We start from the raw sequence: 19,382 nt of genomic DNA, 5'->3' as shown, positions 1-19,382 counted from the left end.
ATTCTTCCTACCTTTTGAACTGTTTTAGAAATATCCCCACATTCATGCTTCTTCTGGAATCCAGTAGAGAAATCTACAAGTAAAAACAGAGAAATTCAGTGGTCATAATGAGAAATACCAGAAGGGACAATCAGAGAGATTGTAAAAATGAGAAATAGTTAAAAAGGGCAGAACAGAAAGAGGAAGTGAAAAAACATATTTTATTTTATTTTATGGGGTTCTTAAAAATGCAATATAGTTGTTATTGGTCTTCATCAATCGTGGGATTGAGTTTAAGAGCCGAGTGGTAATGTTGCAGCTATATAGGACCCTGGTCAGACCCCACTTGGGAGTATTGTGCTCAGTTCTGGTTGCCTCACTACAGAAGGATATGGAAACCATAGAAAGGGTGCAGAGGAGATTTACAAGGATGTTGCCTGGATTGGAGAGTATGCCTTACGAGAATAGGTTGTGTGAACTTGGCCTTTTCTCCTTGGAGAGATGGAGGATGAGAGGTGACCTGATAGGGGTGTACAAGATAATGAGAGGCATTGATTGTGTGGATAGTCAGAGGCTTTTTCCCAGGGCTGAAATGACTGGCACGAGAGGGCATAGTTTTAAGGTGCTTGAAAATAGGTACAGAAAAGATGTCAGGGATAAGTTTTTTACGCAAAGAGTGGTGAGTGCGTGGAATGGGCTGCCAGTGGCGGTGGTGGAGGCGGAAACAATGGAGCCTAGAAAAATAGGGGGCTGTTGGTAACATTAGGTAGTTCTAAGGTAAGGACATATGCGGCACAACTTTGTGGGTCGAAGGGCCTGTATTGTGCTGTAGGTTTTCTATGTTTCTATATATGTTTACAAAGGTGACTATACTTCAAAGTAATTCATTGCTGCAGGTTTTCTATGTTTCTATATACGTTTACAAAGGTGACTACACTTCAAAGTAATTCATTGGTTCTTAAATGCTTTGCAACTTTCTAAGTATGTGAAAGCAACAGTATGATTACAGGCTCTTCTTCCTTTAAACATGATATTCATTTTCAAAACAAAATTAATTGCCATTCCATCATCATTGCCGAGTGAATCCTGGACCACCCAACCCTGAGGGTGCATCTTCATCTGAACGCTCCTGAGAAACTTCCCCAGACCCAGCTGAAGAAACTCAAAAAGCTGCAGATGCTGGAAATCTAAAATACGAACAATAAAAGCTGTTAACCCAGTAGGTCTAGCACCATCTATAGAAAGAGAAACAGATTAAACTATTCATGACAAAGATACAACAGAACAGGGAAAGGGTGGGAGAGGGACTCATAGCATCAGCTACCGAGAGGCAGAACACCCAAACAAGCCCCAATACCTACCAAGTATGCAGTGACCATTAAATAGCTCTTTAGACTAATCCTACATTAATCATGTTTTAAATTCTGCTCACATTCTCATTAATCATCCCAGCCCTACCATACTTTAGCACCCACTTACTTTATGGTTGCCAGTTAGCCAGTCTAGCTGCAAGTCTTTGTGACATGGGAGGAAATGGAAGCACCCAGTGGAAACCCACAGGATCACATGGAGAACATGCAAACTCCACAACAGCCTGAGGTCAACCTTCAACACGGGTTGCTGGCACTGCGAGACTTGCTCCACAGTGACAACGGAACTATCCCTAACTAGAGAAAATCTGCAGATGCTGAAAGTCAAAGTAACACACACAAAATGCCGGAGGAACTGAGGAGGCCAGGCAGCATCTTCAGAAATGAGTAAACAGTCGATGCTTCAGGCAGAGACCCTTCATCAGTCTCTTTTCCGTAGATGCTGCCTGGCCTGTTGAGTTCCTCCAACATTATCTGTGTATTAAGGAACTATCTCTGATAGGGCAGGCCAGAATGGTTGCGGCGAAAAGCAATTAACAAAACCATTTTGTTGATGGACTAATTAAGACAACTGAAGAGTGAGAAAATAGACAAAGGGACATATAAAAACCATGAAATGTAGGTTATGGCTGTTGCAAGTGCCCATGATATCAGGCAGTATCAGTGGAAAGAAAAAAACTAAGTGAATATTACAAATGGTTACCTGCAGGAGAAAACTGGGCAGTCAGATACAAACAGAGAAATCAACGTTCTCTTTAACGAAATTCCACCACTAAACATATAGTGGAATTCAATATTAAATTACAAAGGCTGGCAACATACTTGGATGTAAAATGAGATACAAGCTTAATTTGGGCTTCATTGCAACAATGCAGGCAGTCATAGGCAGAAATATTAGAATGGGGGTGAAATAGAGACTTAAAGTAATGGCAAGGTTGCCCTTGAGTACTGAAAGAAGGTCTCTGGAGAGTAGTGTAGCTCCCTCACTGGGCTCGTAAGCAAACTTGGTTCGTTAGCTGGCTCTGCCAACAGCCATGGGATTCAGCACCTTTCATAGACAATACATATGTCCAAGGTTGGTATGACTTGGGGTTCAACCAAACAGGAATGTAACGAAGTTCTGATTAAATTTGCTTGGAGTGAATGCTGTGTAAATACTGTCCATACAAAATTATTGTTCAGTAAGAAATAACAGATCGTATACTGCATAAATATATAAAGCTAGTATATTTACCAATCTCAGCTTTATCAGACAGTTATTAAGAGAGGGAAAAGATGAAAAACATAAGAGGGCCTGGTACAGTTAAAGTAGTCTAAATGTGCACACAACCATGGAAGTAGTATCTTCCAAAAGGGTCAGGTCACAGATCTCTCAGTGGGTGAACATCTGGGGGACAGTGACCACCGCTCCCTGGCCTTTAACATTATCATGTAAAAGGATAGAATCAGAGAGGACAGGAACATTTTTAATTGGGGAAGGGAAAATTATGAGGCTATAATGCTAGAACTTGCGGGTGTGAATTCTTAGAGATAGGATCTATGGGCATTTAGAGAATCATGGTCTGATCAGGGACAGTCAGCATAGCTTTGTGAAGGGCAGATCGTGTCTAACAAGCCTGATAGAGTTCTTTGAGGAGGTGACCAGGCATATAGATGAGGGTAGTGCAGTGGATGTGATCTACATGGATTTTAGTAAGGCATTTGACAAGGTTCCACACGGTAGGCTTATTCAGAAAGTCAGAAGGCATAGGATCCAGGGAAGTTTGGCCAGGTGGATTCAGAATTGGCTTGCCTGCAGAAAGCAGAGGGTCATGGTGGAGGGAGTACATTCAGATTAGAAGGTTGTGACTAGTGGTGTCCCACAAGGATCGGTTCTGGGACCTCTATTTTTCGTGATTTTTATTAACGACCTGGATGTGGGGGTAGAAGGGTGGGTTGGCAAGTTTGCAGACGACACAAAGGTTGCTGGTGTTGTGGATAGTGTAGAGAATTGTCGAAGATTGCAGAGAGACATTGATAGGATGCAGAAGTTGGCTGAGAAGTGGCAGATGGAGTTCAACCTGGAGAAGTGTGAGGTGGTACACTTTGGAAGGACAAACTCCAAGGCAGAGTACAAAGTAAATGGCAGGATACTTGGTAGTGTGGAGGAGCAGAGGTATCTGGGGGTACATGTCCACAGATCTCTGAAAGTTGCCTCACAGGTGGATAGGGTAGTTAAGAAAGCTTATGGGATGTTAGCTTTCATAAGTTGAGGGATAGAGTTTAAGAGTTGCGAGGTAATGATGCAGTTCTATAAAACTCTGGTTAGGCCACACTTGGAGTATTGTGTCCAGTTCTGGTCGCCTCACTATAGGAAGGATGTGGAAGCATTGTAAAGGGTACAGAGGAGATTTACCAGGATGCTGCCTGGTTTAGAGAGTGTGCATTATCATCAGAGATTAAGGGAGCTAGGGCTTTACTCTTTGGAGAGAAGGAGGATGAGAGGAGACATGATAGAGGTATACAAGATATTAAGAGGAACAGATAGAGTGGACAGCCAGCGCCTCTTCCCCAGGGCACCACTGCTCAATACAAGAGGACATGGCTTTAAGGTAAGGGGTGGGAAGTTCATGGGGGATATTAGAGGAAGGTTTTTTAATCAGAGAGTGGTTGGTGCGTGGAATGCACTGCCTGAGTCAGTGGTGGAGGCAGATAAACTAGTGAGATTTAAGAGACTACTAGACAGGTAAATGGAGGAATTTAAGGTGGGGGGTTTTATGGGAGGCAGGGTTTAAGGGTCGGTACAACATTGTGGGCCGAAGGGCCTGTACTGTGTTGTACTATTCTATGTTCTATGTATTCAGGGGTGCATCTTCCACTCACGTGTTGGACCCATGATTTGTGTGAATACACCCACCACCTTTCTGAACTCCCTTTGAAAACCATCTTGAGCAAGTGGGCTCTCTCTCTCTCTCTCTCTCAGGAGTATTGGCCCTTCCTCCTCGGAGCCATTCATCTGCACAAAGCACTTCTTACAATGGGGACTTTCCTTCCTAAGACATTCTGAGGCATCTTCCCTCCTGTTCTCTCTGCAGCTCCCACCAAAAGGACCCCGAAGTAGACTACTGTCCATCACAAATCTCTCTAGATCTTTCTCCCGATTTCACCATCCTGATTGGCTGACACAACATTCCTAAGTTGAATAACAGGGCTTCTTATCTTTAGCTGAAACCAAAACATTCTACCAGGAGGACACACTGTTTTTGCAGGAACAGCCAAAATGAAATACCTACGGCATAGCAGTAGAAGTCTGAACCAGGACATTACAGTAATAACTAGGTTTGGTTTCCCCTGTGTATGAGAGAGTACTGAAGCAATACACTAGCTTGGAAAAATTGCAGGAGAATTACTACTTCAGTGTTTAGGTATCAGGAGCTGAAATTAGTCCACCTGGGCTTGCTTGTACAAGTTGTCATGAGAAGGAGAGCGGCTGGTGAACCAGGGACTTGCAAAGGGAAAAGGTCAGTTATGTATGTCTGGCAGTGAAATCTCATTCAAGAGAGAAATCTTAGAGGTGATCTGCTGAATCTGGAAACTGGTGGGCTTGAAGGTGTCCAGGGGCAGAGGGTGAAAAATACGTTGATGAGATGTAGTCAAGGGCTCTGCCAATTATGGAAGAGGGAATAATAGTAAAAGTAGATATCTCAGAGGTAACTGTTCAGAAAGACTCATTATTGGAGCAGATACAATTAAAACAGGAACAAGAATGGAGAAGAGTCCTAACGGGAGGCATGGTGGGAGGATTTCATCACCGGTCATACCTTCCTCTCCTCTTTCAGCATTCCAAAATGACTGTTTCCTTCACAACTCCCTAACCTACTCACAGTACTTTCCCATGCAACCGTAGTGGATTGAACACCTGATCTGTTTTTATATTATCACTTCTTACCATTTAGGAACTCAAACAGTTTTATCTGTGAAACGGCAATTCATTTGCACTTCCTGCAGTCTAGTTGAGTGCATCCAGTGTTCATAACATGGTCTCCCCTACAATGGGAAATCTGAATGCTCTTTGGAAGTTTTCACACATTCTGCAGGACTAATCCTGAGCTACTGATTGTTCATCACCTTAACTTTGCTCCCCACTTGCATTTTGATTCCTCTCACTTGCTACAAATCGAGGGTGTAGCCATGGGCACTTGCTACACCTGGTCTTCTTGTTGGGCATGTCCAACAGTCCTTCTGCCAAAGCATCTTGGTACCACTCCACAATGCTTCTGTAACATGGATAACTGCATTGGTGCAGCTTTCTGCACCCCTGCAAAATGTGTTAATTTTATCACCTTCTAAACAAACTTCTATCCCCTTCTCATATTCACTTGGAGCATTTCCAATACCTCACTCCCTTTCTGCCTCCATCTCAGGAGACAAATTATACACTGACATTTACTATAAACCCACTGACTCCCGCAGCTACCTAGGCTACACCTCTCTCCACCCTATCTCTTGCAAGGATGGCTATCACTTTTTCTCAGCTTCTCTGTCTGCACTGCATCTGCTTTCAACGTGAGCCTTCATTTCCACAGGATAATTAGTTTCAATATTTTCTTATCCCTCTCTAGCATCTGACTCCACTTTCACATCCCCTCCCCCTTCCCCACTTGGCTCCTTCAGCCCATCGTCCCTCATTACTCTGTCCATTTATAATCTACCAACAACCGACTCGTCACTTTCCCTTTTCTATTTAGGAGGTCAACATTCTGCATCATGACTGACTGGCTATCTTCCCTGAAACATCAACATTATACTTTCCCTACAGATCCTTCTCAACCTCCTAAGCCCCTCCAGCAGTTTGTTTTTTTTTTCCTTCTCTAATCTATCAGCTTTATGACTAATAAGTCTTTGCCATAGCAATCCTGGCCTCGCCCATTTGAGGCATACCCTTCATCCCGTGCATCTTCCCTCAACTTAAAAATAACTTGTTTCTTTCTCTTTGTCTGAGAAAGGGTCTTCTTTTCCACAGGTGCTATCTGACTTGCTCAATTTTTCCAGCATTTTTTTTTTAGTTAACTCAGTTTCTTGATGGATTGTAGTGAGTCTTATCAGGTCTTGTAACTAAACTTCTGAAAAATACATATGAGAGCTCAACATGATTGATTGAGTTCAATATAATGAAAATTCATGTTAGGTATTCTGAATGGTCGAGCAACTGACCAGAAAACAGCAGATACTGTTTGGTGGAGTTTTTCTGTGGATAAGTGGAACAGAAAGGGATAGCAAATGAGCAGGCTGGTGAAATGGTATTTACTGGGGCACTACTATGTTCAAATGCAATAACATGCAGGAGAAATTCAAATTAGAACTGATTTTAATAAAGTTCTTAACTCCAAGCACAGGCAATGCTTGGAATAGATTTCTGGATAATAAAGTGGTTAAACTTGTAAGGCAAAAAAACAATGACATCATGTTCCAAGGAACTAATTAATTTAGGCTTGGACAATAAACAGGCGCTTTCTGGTTTGGGCAATAAATAGACCACTGTGAATCTACCATAACTCAACACCCATTTTCTTATGTGTTCTGTGGTTTCACCTGAAGATTAAAATTGAGAATATGTCCAAAACAATAATTATCAAAGCCATTTATTAATAGTTTTAATTGAGTTAATGCAGAATTTTAAACCTAAAACTGTGCTAATTAGTTTGAATTGAGATAAATTAATGAGTCTGGCATTGTATATTGAGTTATGAGTTACAACAGCCTCTGCCATAGGATTCAATACCTGCTATTTGATGAAATCCCAAGCATTTGATCTGGAAAATAAAAATCTATGAAATCCAACAGTTAGGTTAAAAATGGCCTTAGTGATAGAGAGCAAAGAATAATAGTCCAGTATTTTTTTTGTGATTGGAAGGCAGTGTACAGTATGGATCCATAAGCCTCAGGATTAGATCCTTTGTGTTTATGAAGTATATTGACTAAGACTTAAATGTAGACCCATTGATTATATAAAAGCTGACAAGTTTGTTGACAGTGAGAGAGGAAGTTCTACAAAATGATATCAATTTTCTCATTAGGTGGCCACAAATGTGACAAATGGAATTCAGCCTGTGGGGAATGCATTTGGAGAGAAAGCAAGGTGAAGATTACATGATAAATGAAAGGATACTAAGGGATCTTAAAGCACACGGTGATAAGATGCTTTGAATATAGCAGAATAAATAGGTAAAGTGATTAATTATGTCTATGGACTACTTGCCATTATTGACCAAGATAAAAATATCAGAGAAGGATATCCTTTCAGAATTATATGTAGCACTTGCAAGGTTGTAGCTCAGATTCCAGTCATGACACTTAAAGAAGGATGTGATAGTGTGAGAGAGGAGATATATGCAAACAGTTCCAAGGCTGGAGAATTACAGGTGTGAGAAAAGGCAGACTGAGCAAAGGATCCTAAGGGGGTGGTGGGGTTATTTAATTGAGTAGTACAAAATTATAAGAAGATCAAACAGAGTGCCCAGTAAAAGGGACAAGAATAGAAAAAAAAATCACCCAAAGTGTAATGGGGTCTGAAATGCTTCCTGAAAAGATAGTGAAGATAGAAGTGTTCTTACTCTGCATGTAGAGGACCACTTGAAAAGCAGGAATTGGGAGCTGGGAACTGGAAGTAAGCTGAGTACTTTACTGCATTTGATGTTCACAATGTGGTCTTCTTTAGAGAAACTAAATACTGACTGACTTCACTCTGCAGGAGCCCCTCAGAACTCCCTGATCACTGCCTATTTAATCCCACTCTCACATTATCCTGCCCTACAATAATAATGCTGGTCATGAGCTGGAGGAACAGCAGCTCACCTACCATCAGGGAAAATTGCAGCCTTTCAATATTGAATTTTACAACTCCAGATAACTTGCTTTTCGTGTCTGTATAATAATTATACATTTTATCCACCCGTGGTATTGTTCAGTTTTTCTCTGTCCTACTAGGCATCTACTAGCCCTGTAATTAACAACTTTTCATCGTCTTGTTTTTTCACTTTCCAACTGCCACCATCTAATAGCCTTTATTCGTTTCTCCTTTTCAAATTAACCCAATAACTGAACAACCAGACGATTCCCACACACAGCAACCCTAGGCTTTCTGAGGTGTTCTCTTCGCCCTATTCATTTTGCCCCACTTTCATTGTGACTTAGAAATATCTTGTTCTCTCTCTTTCCCAGTTCTATTAAAGGGTTTTTCACCTGAAACATTGACTCTGTTTATCTGTCCACATTGCCACAACCCAGCCTTTCCATATCTTTTTATCTCAAATTTTCAGCACTTACAATTTTTGATTTTCAATGCAAACTCACTTTATGGCTGCAACAAACGAGATGCTGGAAGAACTCAGTACGTCATGCAGCATCTGTGGAAGGGAATAGATGGTTGCTGTCTTCATTTCCCTCCATAAATGTTGCCTGATCCATGAGTTTCTCCAGCATCGTTTGTTGTTATTGCTTTCAGTCACTTGAATCTTCAGTTTTTGGTTGGCATGGATGGAATGTGATGAATAGTCTTCTCCTGAAAAGTTAAGTTTCTATCGAAAATGTATAGAATGAAAATGCAAGTGCATTAATCAACATTCATCAAGAGCAGATCAAAATCTTGGAAATCCTTGCTTAACAGCCCTGCAATTGCAGCTCCAGTGCATTCAAAAAGAGGATGTCACCATCCAACCCGAAGTAATAAAGAGAAATAAATGGCAGCAATACCAAGATGTGAAAAAGTGGATAACTTAAAGAAGGGATTTTACCCATTAATGCATTATGAACAATACAATGAGATCAGTAGTTAATAATTTAAATATAATTGTACCTCTGGTTTACATTTCTGTGATACCTTCTGTGTTGCACCTTTGGTAAACAACACAATCTCTGTATTAATGATTGCAAATTTCTCCTATTATAACTCAGCAACTTGTATTGGTGGCCTGGAAATGGTTATCTTCATGAAAAGGCAGTGCTTGATGGGCCACGCCAGTTTTAAACAATGCCCATAGCATGTTGTGTGATGGAAGTGGCAAATTATATGTGCACAGTTACACGTACATATTAAATCTTTCCCCATAATCTCCCACCCTGGTCAAGGTAAGAGCAGTGGAATAAGGCTCTAAGGAAGATTATCAGTGAGGGTGGAAAGGGAAGCATCAAAATATCCCAGGAAGATGAGCAGTGAGCCTGGTTAAAAATTGAACGCTGCCATGGAGATGATCAGGTGGTGAGGAGGAGACGCAGCTCCCCAAGGGAAGATGAGATGACCTATAGAGAGAAGGTCGAAAAGCTCAAGGCCTGATGCCAGGCAAATACCCCCTCTCATGGTAAGGTCCAACAGTTTTGTAGATTTTCAACAAACCAAACCAAATTCAAGACAAGTCAGGGAAATGGTAATACACAGAAGCACAAACCTGGGGAAGGGTACAAGACCATATCAAAGGCATTGAAGATACCTCATATCTCTGCAGTTCATTGTGAGAAAGTAGAGAAGTTATGAAACTACAGACACACTACCAAGGTCAGGCAAACCCCTCTAAACTCAGTCACTGGAGAAGAATGGCACTTGTAAGTGAGGCTACTGTGACAACAACAGTCACTTTGAGTGAGCTGCTGAAGTCAATGGTTGCAACTGGAGATGAAGTTCATGGCTCAACAATCTCTAATGCCTTGCACAAAAAGGGTGTTTATGGGAAAGTAGATAGGAAAAAGCCTTGGCTGAAAAAGAAGCATTTCTTGGCCTGCAAAGACTTTGCAAAGCACCACTTAGAAGATGCAGAGGGAGGACTTGTGGTCAGATGAGTCTAAAATGGAATTTTTTGACCTCAACACTAAGTGGTATGTACGGTGTAAATCTAATACCGCCTATTAACCAGGTAATTCCTATTGTAAGGCGTGGTGGAGGTAGCATCATGCTATGGGGATGCTTTTCAGCAGCAGGGACTAGAAATCTGGGGTCAGGACTGATGAGAAGATACAGAGAGATCCTGGATAAAAACCTGCTAGGCTCTGCCAGAAAGCTTAAACTTGTGATCTAATATAGTTGTTAATGGATTGTTTCCCTGCTTGATATTCCTTAGCATTGATCTGAACAAAATGCAAATGGATGGAGTACATAATAGGTATGACATTTGTATACCAGTGCATCAAACATGTGATTAGAATTTTTAGAAATAGTTAATTGACAGTGACAGCCTTTGAGAGGGGATGATAGTGGACATCGGTGCATCATAAAGGTCGGGCTACTGGTCAGAATGTCAGTGAGGTGTAGTGATTGCACGGGTGGGGGTGGGGAGGGAGTTACCATGAAAGATATTGGGAGGGACAAGGAATGGGTGGGATAGAGGGAATGGTGATCACTTTAGTTATGAAATGAAAATAGAAACATGTTTAGGGAGATCAATGGATTCTTGAAGATTTTTATTGTCAGATTCCCCAACACAGCTTGGTTAAGCAACACACAGGATACTGGATGGAATCGGCAGGTTAGGCAGCATATTTACAGGGAAATGAACTGTTAACATTTTGGACTAAGATCCTACATCTGGACTGAAAGAGTGACAGAGCTATAAAAAGGGTGGAGGGAAGGTGTGGAACCAGTGCCAGCAAACAATAGGCAGATCCAGGTGAGGAGGGCTGATAGGTAGTTGGGGGAGGGGGAGAGCAACGTGGAAATAATGCTAGAAACTGGGAGGCAGTAGGTAGACGTGACAAAGGACTGAAGATGATGAAACCTAATCAGAGAGGAAGTTGGAAGATGGAGCATAAATGCCCCCAACCCCTCCACCAAGTAGCACAGGGGAAAGTCTTAGTCCTCAGCTTATGTCTTGCTTCTATTATTGAAATTGCCATCATTTGTCAGTCAGGTAGAATGAAGGACTTACATTACTATGATGATGTGTGCAGTTAATACATTATACAGTGAGATCGATTGACACAAATTGATGTCATGGCATAGGCTCAGCTTGCCCTCTTCAGTTTGTGCTTTGTTGTGACAGAGCACCTAATTTCCTTGAGTACACTGTACACAGACTAAGTACCCAATTGCACGTAATTAGCCAATAAAAGTTCTAGATTAATGACTTCTGCATGAGTCCATGATTCATATTCCTACTGGTTTACCAATCAGTTTCACATTTGCTTTTCCAGGCATACTATTTTTATGTCATTCAATTTTGAATAAAAACCATAAAACATTGTTCTGACCCCAATGAAAAGCAATATCTCTGCGCCAAGAATCAATTTTGCTTAGTTAATAGCAGCATCCTTTTAAAGTGTTCACTTCATGGGCTAAATTTGGATTTAAACACATAATCTATAAGATAGTTCAGCACTGTGGACTTCAGGTATCATAATAAAGCCTCTGAACTGGTAAAAGAAAACTGTACAAACATTAAATTCCAGTAAGAATGCCTGTTGCTCCTTAATCAACCTATCATCCAGATTTAAAAGCAAGACTCTTTTAAAATCTACACAGTGGGATGATAACACATTGGACTCCTTTCTTGATTTTTCCTGTTATTAACTTGAACAGAAATCAAAATGGAATGGGATGATTAATGGGTGGGTAATCTGGTTCAATTATCAGCAGCCAGACTTTGTGATTAACTATAGTTAAAGTGAGTGTTGATATTACTGAAAGACTTGAAAGGCTATACAGCCTTCTCTTGTTCATATATTTTATTTTAACATCATTCTTGGGAAAGAATAATAAATTATGCCCTAGTTGGCACAATGAAACAAAGCACCATCCAACTTAACACCAACAATCCCACGAGACAGCCACTTAACTACAAAACGTACAGGAGTCAACTAATCCATAAGTACTCGTCCAGTTATTTTTTTCATGGAATTACGTCTTGCAAAATACTCCAAAGATCTATTTTCATACATCTTACACATAAACATTTGAATTAGTAGCAAAACCAGGCAACTCACCACGTCAAATCTGCTCCACCATTGAGGAAGAGAATTACAAAGACTCACAACCCTCAGATAAAATCATCTCATCTCTCTCTTACATGGTCATCTCCTTATGTTTTTACAGTGGCTCTTTGTTCTAGATTTTCCTACAAGAGAAGATATCCTTGACGTATCCAAGCTTTCAAGATCATTCAATATCTAAAATTTTCAAACAAGTCCTCTCTTGTTCTCCTGAACTTGGGCAGGTACAAGTTTAAATTATAAAACCTCTCCTCATTAGATACTTTGTAGAACATAGATTAGAATTTGCATGAGCAGGGATGAAGTTCTGCAGTAAGTCAACCAGAAATGATGCCTCACCTTATGGAAATTCAGTGCATCTAGCAATGTGCACACAATGGAACTTGAAGCCGACTTAAACAAGGCCTGCTGATGCCAGAACATATGAAGCCAGGGAAGATGATTTCCATCAGAGATATCTTCCCAATCTCAATCTGTGTCTTGTCCAGCACTAGAAATATGGGATGAACTTAGCATTCACTTTCTTTGGGCAATTCTTCTTGAGGTGGTTTACGATGAAGATGGTTAGAGGGTTGGGGTGGGGGGTGGGGGAGGGTTCAGATTTGAATCCTCACAAAATCACTATCATCTTTGCATCCTTATTGCAGAATTAATTATATTTCATGCCATCCTTTGTCAAATAGTCAACAAACCCTGTTGGCTAAGTGATCTCACTTTTAATTTGGAAAACCAGAGGGATGAGTAACGAAGCTCAGAACTGTCTGCTGCATTGCATTTCCACCGGTCAATATGTGACCATGTAATATATTTTGGAAATTATTGTTTAGTATTTATCCATGAATTTGTTCACTGCAACATGTGGCACTTTGAAAATTATCACCCTACTTTGTGACTTTATAATTGATATCAGTGAACAGGATTTATCTGATATGGGCTTCGCCTTGTTCTTGTTTCCAAGATTTGATGGACCCAATATTCCGATATTATATGTTGATGCTAGCGTCATGTAGTTTTGCCATTGGGACTTAACAATTGGGAAATAAATCAGACAGAATCGGTTGTTGGCAGAGGTAGATTTATCTCCACAAATTATGTGTCTAAAAATAACAAATTTAATCCGGTCAAAGGTCAAAGTTCTTGTTTTTTTTTCAATCTCCACCTGTTCTGATTTGAGTGATGTATTTAGAAAATAGACATGTTGCCTTTAGCATGTGTCAACTCCAGGAAGCAATGAGTTCACACCCACTGAATATGAGCCTTAAATGAAGTAGCAAGATTCTTTTTCAATACTGTGCCACTATAAAATGATTCTGCAGGTTGTGCATCAAGCTGCAAAATCCATTGCATTTTACTCTTTCCACCTCACGCTGTGGATCACTATAAGGGATCTTTATGAAGGGAACAAAGCAAGAGAATGGAGTACTTTGTTTTCCCTTTAAGGCTACCTTTCCACCAGAGTCTCCATGATGTCTCACTCAGATATTACAGAGATGATCTGCCAAAGAGGGAACATATTGACGAGGAGGCTGAGAAGAAAATATGAATTCAATTTGCAAACCTATAGGGAACCATACATCAGCTAAAAAGACATTTCATAGTAATGCATGTAAACAAATTGCAGTCTCTTTCCTAATACTTCTTTGGCTACTTGTGAAACCTGTCTAAGAAGGTCAGGACTGCATCCCTGCAATCATTTGATGAAAAATGTGTTTTGCTTGGATTTCCAACATCTGCAGATTTCCTCTTGTTAATGAATTTTGTCACCCCACCTCTCTCACCATCTCGCAGTCATAACATGGAATTTAAAAAAAAACAAACTGCTGGAGGAACTCAGGATTGATTCAGGATTATGACCCGAAATATCAACCAACTCCATGTCTCCACTGAAGCTGCTTGACCTACCAAGTTTCTCCAGCAGTTTGCTCCAGATTCCAGCACCTGTATTCCAGATACATAACCTGATTTACTTCCAATTAACTTACCCTTTCACTGGTACGGTATGGACAGCTGCTTTTAAAACTTCTTCGAATGTTCTTCTCCTCCAATGATACATTCACCACCTGTTCAAATAACTCCTTCATTACTGAAGTGTCTAACTGAAAGTCATCGTCATATTTATCTGCAGTCCAGATGTTATTTTTTCCTAAAATCCTCTCCTTCGGAATGGGGATCCAGTTCACTTTTTTCAGTTTGGACTTGTGAAGAAGACAGGGAGACGTTGATTCCAAGAGCGGTAGTGGTGGGGGTGGGGGTGGTGGAGGTGGGGGAACTGGTGGGGCCATCTGAAAGCCACTGTTTGGTAATGGCACAGAAGTGGTATCAAGGACAGGAAGTAATGGTGTTGGGCACAGTTTGATAGCTTCAGCGCATTTTGTAGTGACCGTCATATCCATCATCATCTAATTGCAGCCTCTTGATAAGGAGGAGCAACGAAAGTGACAGTCTTCATCACCAGGATAAACATTACTCAGCGACTTAGCATGTACACATCCATCTGCAGCCTCTGTTATCGAGCTGCTCTCTGCAGTCCTTCATTTATTGTGTTTGCATCCTTCAATAAAAGAAAGGAAAGTTCACTTGCCAAGTGTTCAGCTCCCGATTATGTACATCTATTGTTTAAATGCACACTGAACAAAATAGTCATTTCCAGTTATGAAGTCTGTGAGTCTGCCTGGTTCATCGAGACTGTTACTGACACTTTAAATGTTTATTGCAAATTATGAGTCACATACATAAAAGGCAATGTTGGACCATTGACCCACATTACCAGAAAGCCATATTCATTTCCACTTTGTAGAATTTCCCATAACATTTCTATTGCTCATTGACTTTTTATAGCAATATGTTCAAAAAACAGATTTAACAAAAAAAAATCTGCTGGTCTACCAACCCTCAGCATGTGCAACATCCACATTATAAATGCAATGAACACATAGATATGCATTTTTCTCTGAGCAATTTCTCAATGTAAAAACTATCAATGGTGAATTGTAATTTCTGCTTATTTTAAATACAGTAGGATTTTGTCTTGACAGTACGTAGCTGATCCTGATCAAGCAAGGGACACAGAAGATGATGCAATCCCCCAGGAATAACTTTGCCTGATGGAATACAGATTTCTATGAAGTGAAACAAACTATGAAAATTGTTGACTGAATTCAACAGTACCAAGGTGATTGATATTGCATGGCAACTGTTCATTCATTGAATGAAAGCCTTTCCTGTTTATAAAATCTAATGGATTGCCACATGGGGCCTTGAGTGGCACATGCATTCTGTCGATTTCTTCTGGCACTTGTGTGAAGATTAATAGTCTATAGAACTGGAGCGGTTTTTCATGTTGTTTATATGATTTGATTCGGAAAGAACTGAATTGTGTGGCTCTCCTGAATAGAATATTAATTACTATAAGGCCACAATGGCTAATGGTCTGTTAATAAAGCAAAGACTGCCTCACGCTACCTGAAAGCACAATGTCACAAAGAATTTTGAGGTAAAATCGTCGACAACCAACAGTTGATTTATCATTTTAATACATGGGAAGGAGAACATTGATGATAGCAATGAAAGCAATTAACAAAATGATCAGAAAAATGTTGAAGAAAGCTCATTGCTGGTCTTTGGACCCTTAAGTGGGTATGTTGATATAGGGAAAAATGCCTTCTCTGGGTCTCTGTTGAGGAAGGTGGGAGAAATGAAGAGAAAGATTACCTTTGGCTACTGGGCATCATCCACAGCTATCAATTGCTTATTTTAAAATAACATGTGTTTTATTAGACAATCGGCTTTGAGGACATAGTCTTTTTATGGAGTTTCAGACTCCTAGGCTGAAGGTGTTCCTTATGTACATCATATTAGGTATTAACCTGAAAAGAAAAGAAAACTGCTCAAATTGAAAAACAGATTTCCAAAAAATAGCAGCAATTCTGTATAAACTAAAAAGAATTAAAAAAAGGATACTTATGACATACCTCATCCTAAGAATATGCATTCCAAAGTAAAAGTGATTAATATGACACAAGAGTAACCAGCATTTTCATGGAATTACAAAAACATTCACCAACACAAGGAGACCATTTAACCATTATAACCATGCGGACTCCTTTCAAGTGCAAGTACAGCTTATTTTCTTCCTTTTTACTGTCTCTTTTCCCTTTTCAAGGTGGATGAGGTTCTGTTGGAGTCTGTGATCTATAGCTACACTCAAATTGTGGTTCTCTACCGAGAAGGTTCCCGCTCTTGAGGTTGAATGACTGGCCATTTATGGTTATCCAAGGATGCAAGTTGGAAGACGTGTGTGCCTTTGGGGCAAGGTCCTGCAGTCCTGTGGACGGGCCGATTCTATACTGTTTTCACTGACTGAGGTGTTGTGGGAGAAATGGAGCATCACAAACAGTGGATCAGCTGTTGGAGGGGTCTCGGTCTCGCTCTCTCTCTCTCTCTCTCTCGGGAGAGTTTGCTGCTGATTCTTGAGTCAGAGAACTTGGAATAAAAGCGACGTGGCAGACTGTAGCATCGTAATTAGTGGCTTCTTGCTTTTGGTCTCCGTTCTCGCTATGGGAAGGGCGTCATGTCTCTGTTCCTTTATCGGGGGGGGGGGATTGTAGTGTGTCGAATTGTGGGGTGAACAATTGGTTTTTGTTGTACTGCATATCATGGTCTCTCTTTGGAGGCTTTGCTATTGCTTGCTTGGAGGGTGGCGGATGTGATGCTTTCTGCTGGGGGAGGGGGACTGTTGATGCTTTGCTGCTGCTTGTGCTGGGATGGGGAGAGGGGAATTTGTGGCTCTAACATTTTACTGTCATTCATTCTTCGGGGTACTCTCCTGCTTTTGTGGATGTCTGTGAAGAGTAAGAATTTCAGATTGTATACTATACACATTCTCTGATATTAGACGGAACCATTGAACAATTGTGTTTCATCCTATATTGTTGATTTTGTCCATAATCCATTTGGCTCTTTATCCACAAATACCTGCCCAACTCCATTTTAAAATGTCTTGCAGAATCAACTTACTCTACTGTTTTAGGTAGAACTTCCCAAATCCTAAGTGCAAAATATTTAAACTGTGGTTTTAGCCAATGAGTTAATGCATGACCTCTGGTTACTCACAACTCACCAGACAAAATGTTTTTATTTCACCATCTCCTCTTTTAAGAACCTGTTCCAAGAACAGCACTCCCAACATTTTTCAGTCTTTTCATGACTTAAGTTTCTAACCCCTGGCAACTTTCTCATTTATGTTCTTTGCATTCTTTGATGTGCGGTGTCCAAAATTGTTCACAGTGCTCTAACTAAAGTCTAATCAGCGACTTATAAACTTCTACGTGTGTGAATACATCAAGAATAAAAACAAGAGGATGTTTCCTGCTGTAGACATTATGATCAGGCATTTTTTGAATATCATTGTTACTGTTTGGTCTAACACCTAATTACAAATAATAATGTTTAATTCATTTTCAGATAGTGCAGATGCATATAATGTGGATTCAGCTGTAGTAACAGCAGAAAATTGGAATGATAAGAGTTACTAGTCCATTTTAAATTAATAAACTTCAATCCAGGCTGTTGATCAGCGTAATATTTAATCTTAGCGAACAAAGCGCAAGAGCTCTCCAGCGTGTGATTTTTCCCCTACAGCTTCAGTTTTTTTTTAAAGTTTCCAACACAAAAGAGCTAGGTCAAAAGAGGAAAATGGGCTGGACATTTCTAATGCCAATAATAACAGCAGTCAAACAATCTCAAATAGATTGCTCTGTCCACTATTTACAGCTTTACCAAAATATTTCGAAAGGGTTATCAGCCTATTTCCCTTCCTGCCGGATAATTGCCGTTTTTTTGCAGGACAGGGACAAATATTTTTATTTCCATATTAAAAATATTTATAACCCTTCCAAGTTATATTTGGATTGCAAGACAGAATTAAGCACGAAGTTTAACACTGCCAGAAATCCAGCACTATCTGCAAATTATATCTGGGATATAACTGGTCAGAAGAGAGAGTTCTGACAACTTCGACACAATAAGAAAACTGCCGTGGTGCCATGTGTTTGATAAAACACACAAAAAAAAGTCGGAGGGGACTACTGAAGAACGCACAATAGCAAAATAAGTTCGATTTTAACAGTGAAGGTTTCATGTGTTACTCTGTGATTCTGGATGGGCGCCAGAGTACAATTACCTCTTTCATCCTGAGGCAGAATTCCAAGACAAAGCGGATCAACTATTCCTGAATAAAATATCAGAACTACATGCACAGCAAATACGTTGTGAACGACCCTCCGCAAACTTCCCCTATCCGTCGGTCCTGATCCCCGTAAGAAGCTGTACTTGTGAAACTTGGACTAAAATGTGAGGTGCGCCGCTCTATGTCTTTCGGCAGTGCGCAACTACCAGTCACTGTGCCTGGGGACAGACTCACCTCACATTTGTTTCTTAAATCATCCCCAACATCACCCTCAGCCCCTCTCCCCTTTACTCACTCTTTTTTTCTGAACCGCAATCAGATTCTTACAGATTTCCCGATCTCTGGTGCTCTGTTCGCTGGTCCAGTGCCTCGAAGCCGGTTACTGAGATTTGTATCCCTGCTTTTCCAAAAGTTTCGAAAGCTTGACGCTGCTGTCCCTGGAGCACGGGCGCAGTGTGTAATCGTCCAAAGCTTGGCATAATGGGAACTTGGCGTATTAAGTGGGAGGGTCCAACTACAGGTGGTTCTGTGACGGCAGTCCTCAGGGATCCCTCTCAGGGAGAGGGTGGGATCATAGCTGAGATTAAAATCAAGGCAGTTTTGAAAGGGATAACATCGATGAGTGGGATACAGAACGGCACATGACCCCCGTCCTCTGGCCAGTGAGAAAATAAACGGAACAAATCCCACACATTTTCTAGGGACTGGAATGAAAGTGTAGCTAGATCAGTATGGTACTTGGATCAACACATTGAGTCATTTCTTTTATGACTACTTTTTTGAAGACTCCAATAATGATGCAGGAATGCATTTATCATATCGATTGCATCCTCATGATGGTAAGTAATGTGTTAAGGAACAAGAAGCTAATCAACAGAATATGATATTGGAGG

General features: G+C 40.6%; 1 protein-coding gene across 6 annotated transcripts in view; it reads right to left on the bottom strand.

Annotated features, from left to right (window-relative positions):
• fhdc2 (FH2 domain containing 2) overlaps positions 1-18,960 on the bottom strand; it is a 69,160-nt gene extending 50,200 nt beyond the window's left edge. For 2 of the 6 annotated variants that reach the window (XM_063060814.1, XM_063060816.1), the window contains exons 1-4: positions 18,785-18,960; positions 16,014-16,168; positions 14,285-14,853; positions 12-73 (exon numbers count right to left, since the gene is read on the bottom strand). In XM_063060814.1, the coding sequence (XP_062916884.1) occupies positions 12-73; positions 14,285-14,701 (479 nt within the window). In that variant the 5' untranslated portion in view covers positions 14,702-14,853; positions 16,014-16,168; positions 18,785-18,960. Of the gene's footprint in view, positions 1-11; positions 74-14,284; positions 14,854-16,013; positions 16,186-18,784 lie in introns of all 6 variants that reach the window. The other 4 variants (XM_063060815.1, XM_063060817.1, XM_063060818.1 and 1 more) reach the window with 4 other exon arrangements.
• Positions 18,961-19,382: the final 422 nt, after the last annotated feature.

The sequence above is a fragment of the Mobula hypostoma genome, chromosome 10 (assembly GCF_963921235.1).
Source record: "Mobula hypostoma chromosome 10, sMobHyp1.1, whole genome shotgun sequence".
Taxonomy (NCBI): domain Eukaryota; kingdom Metazoa; phylum Chordata; class Chondrichthyes; order Myliobatiformes; family Myliobatidae; genus Mobula; species Mobula hypostoma.
This window is presented reverse-complemented; position numbering and strand designations above follow the sequence as displayed.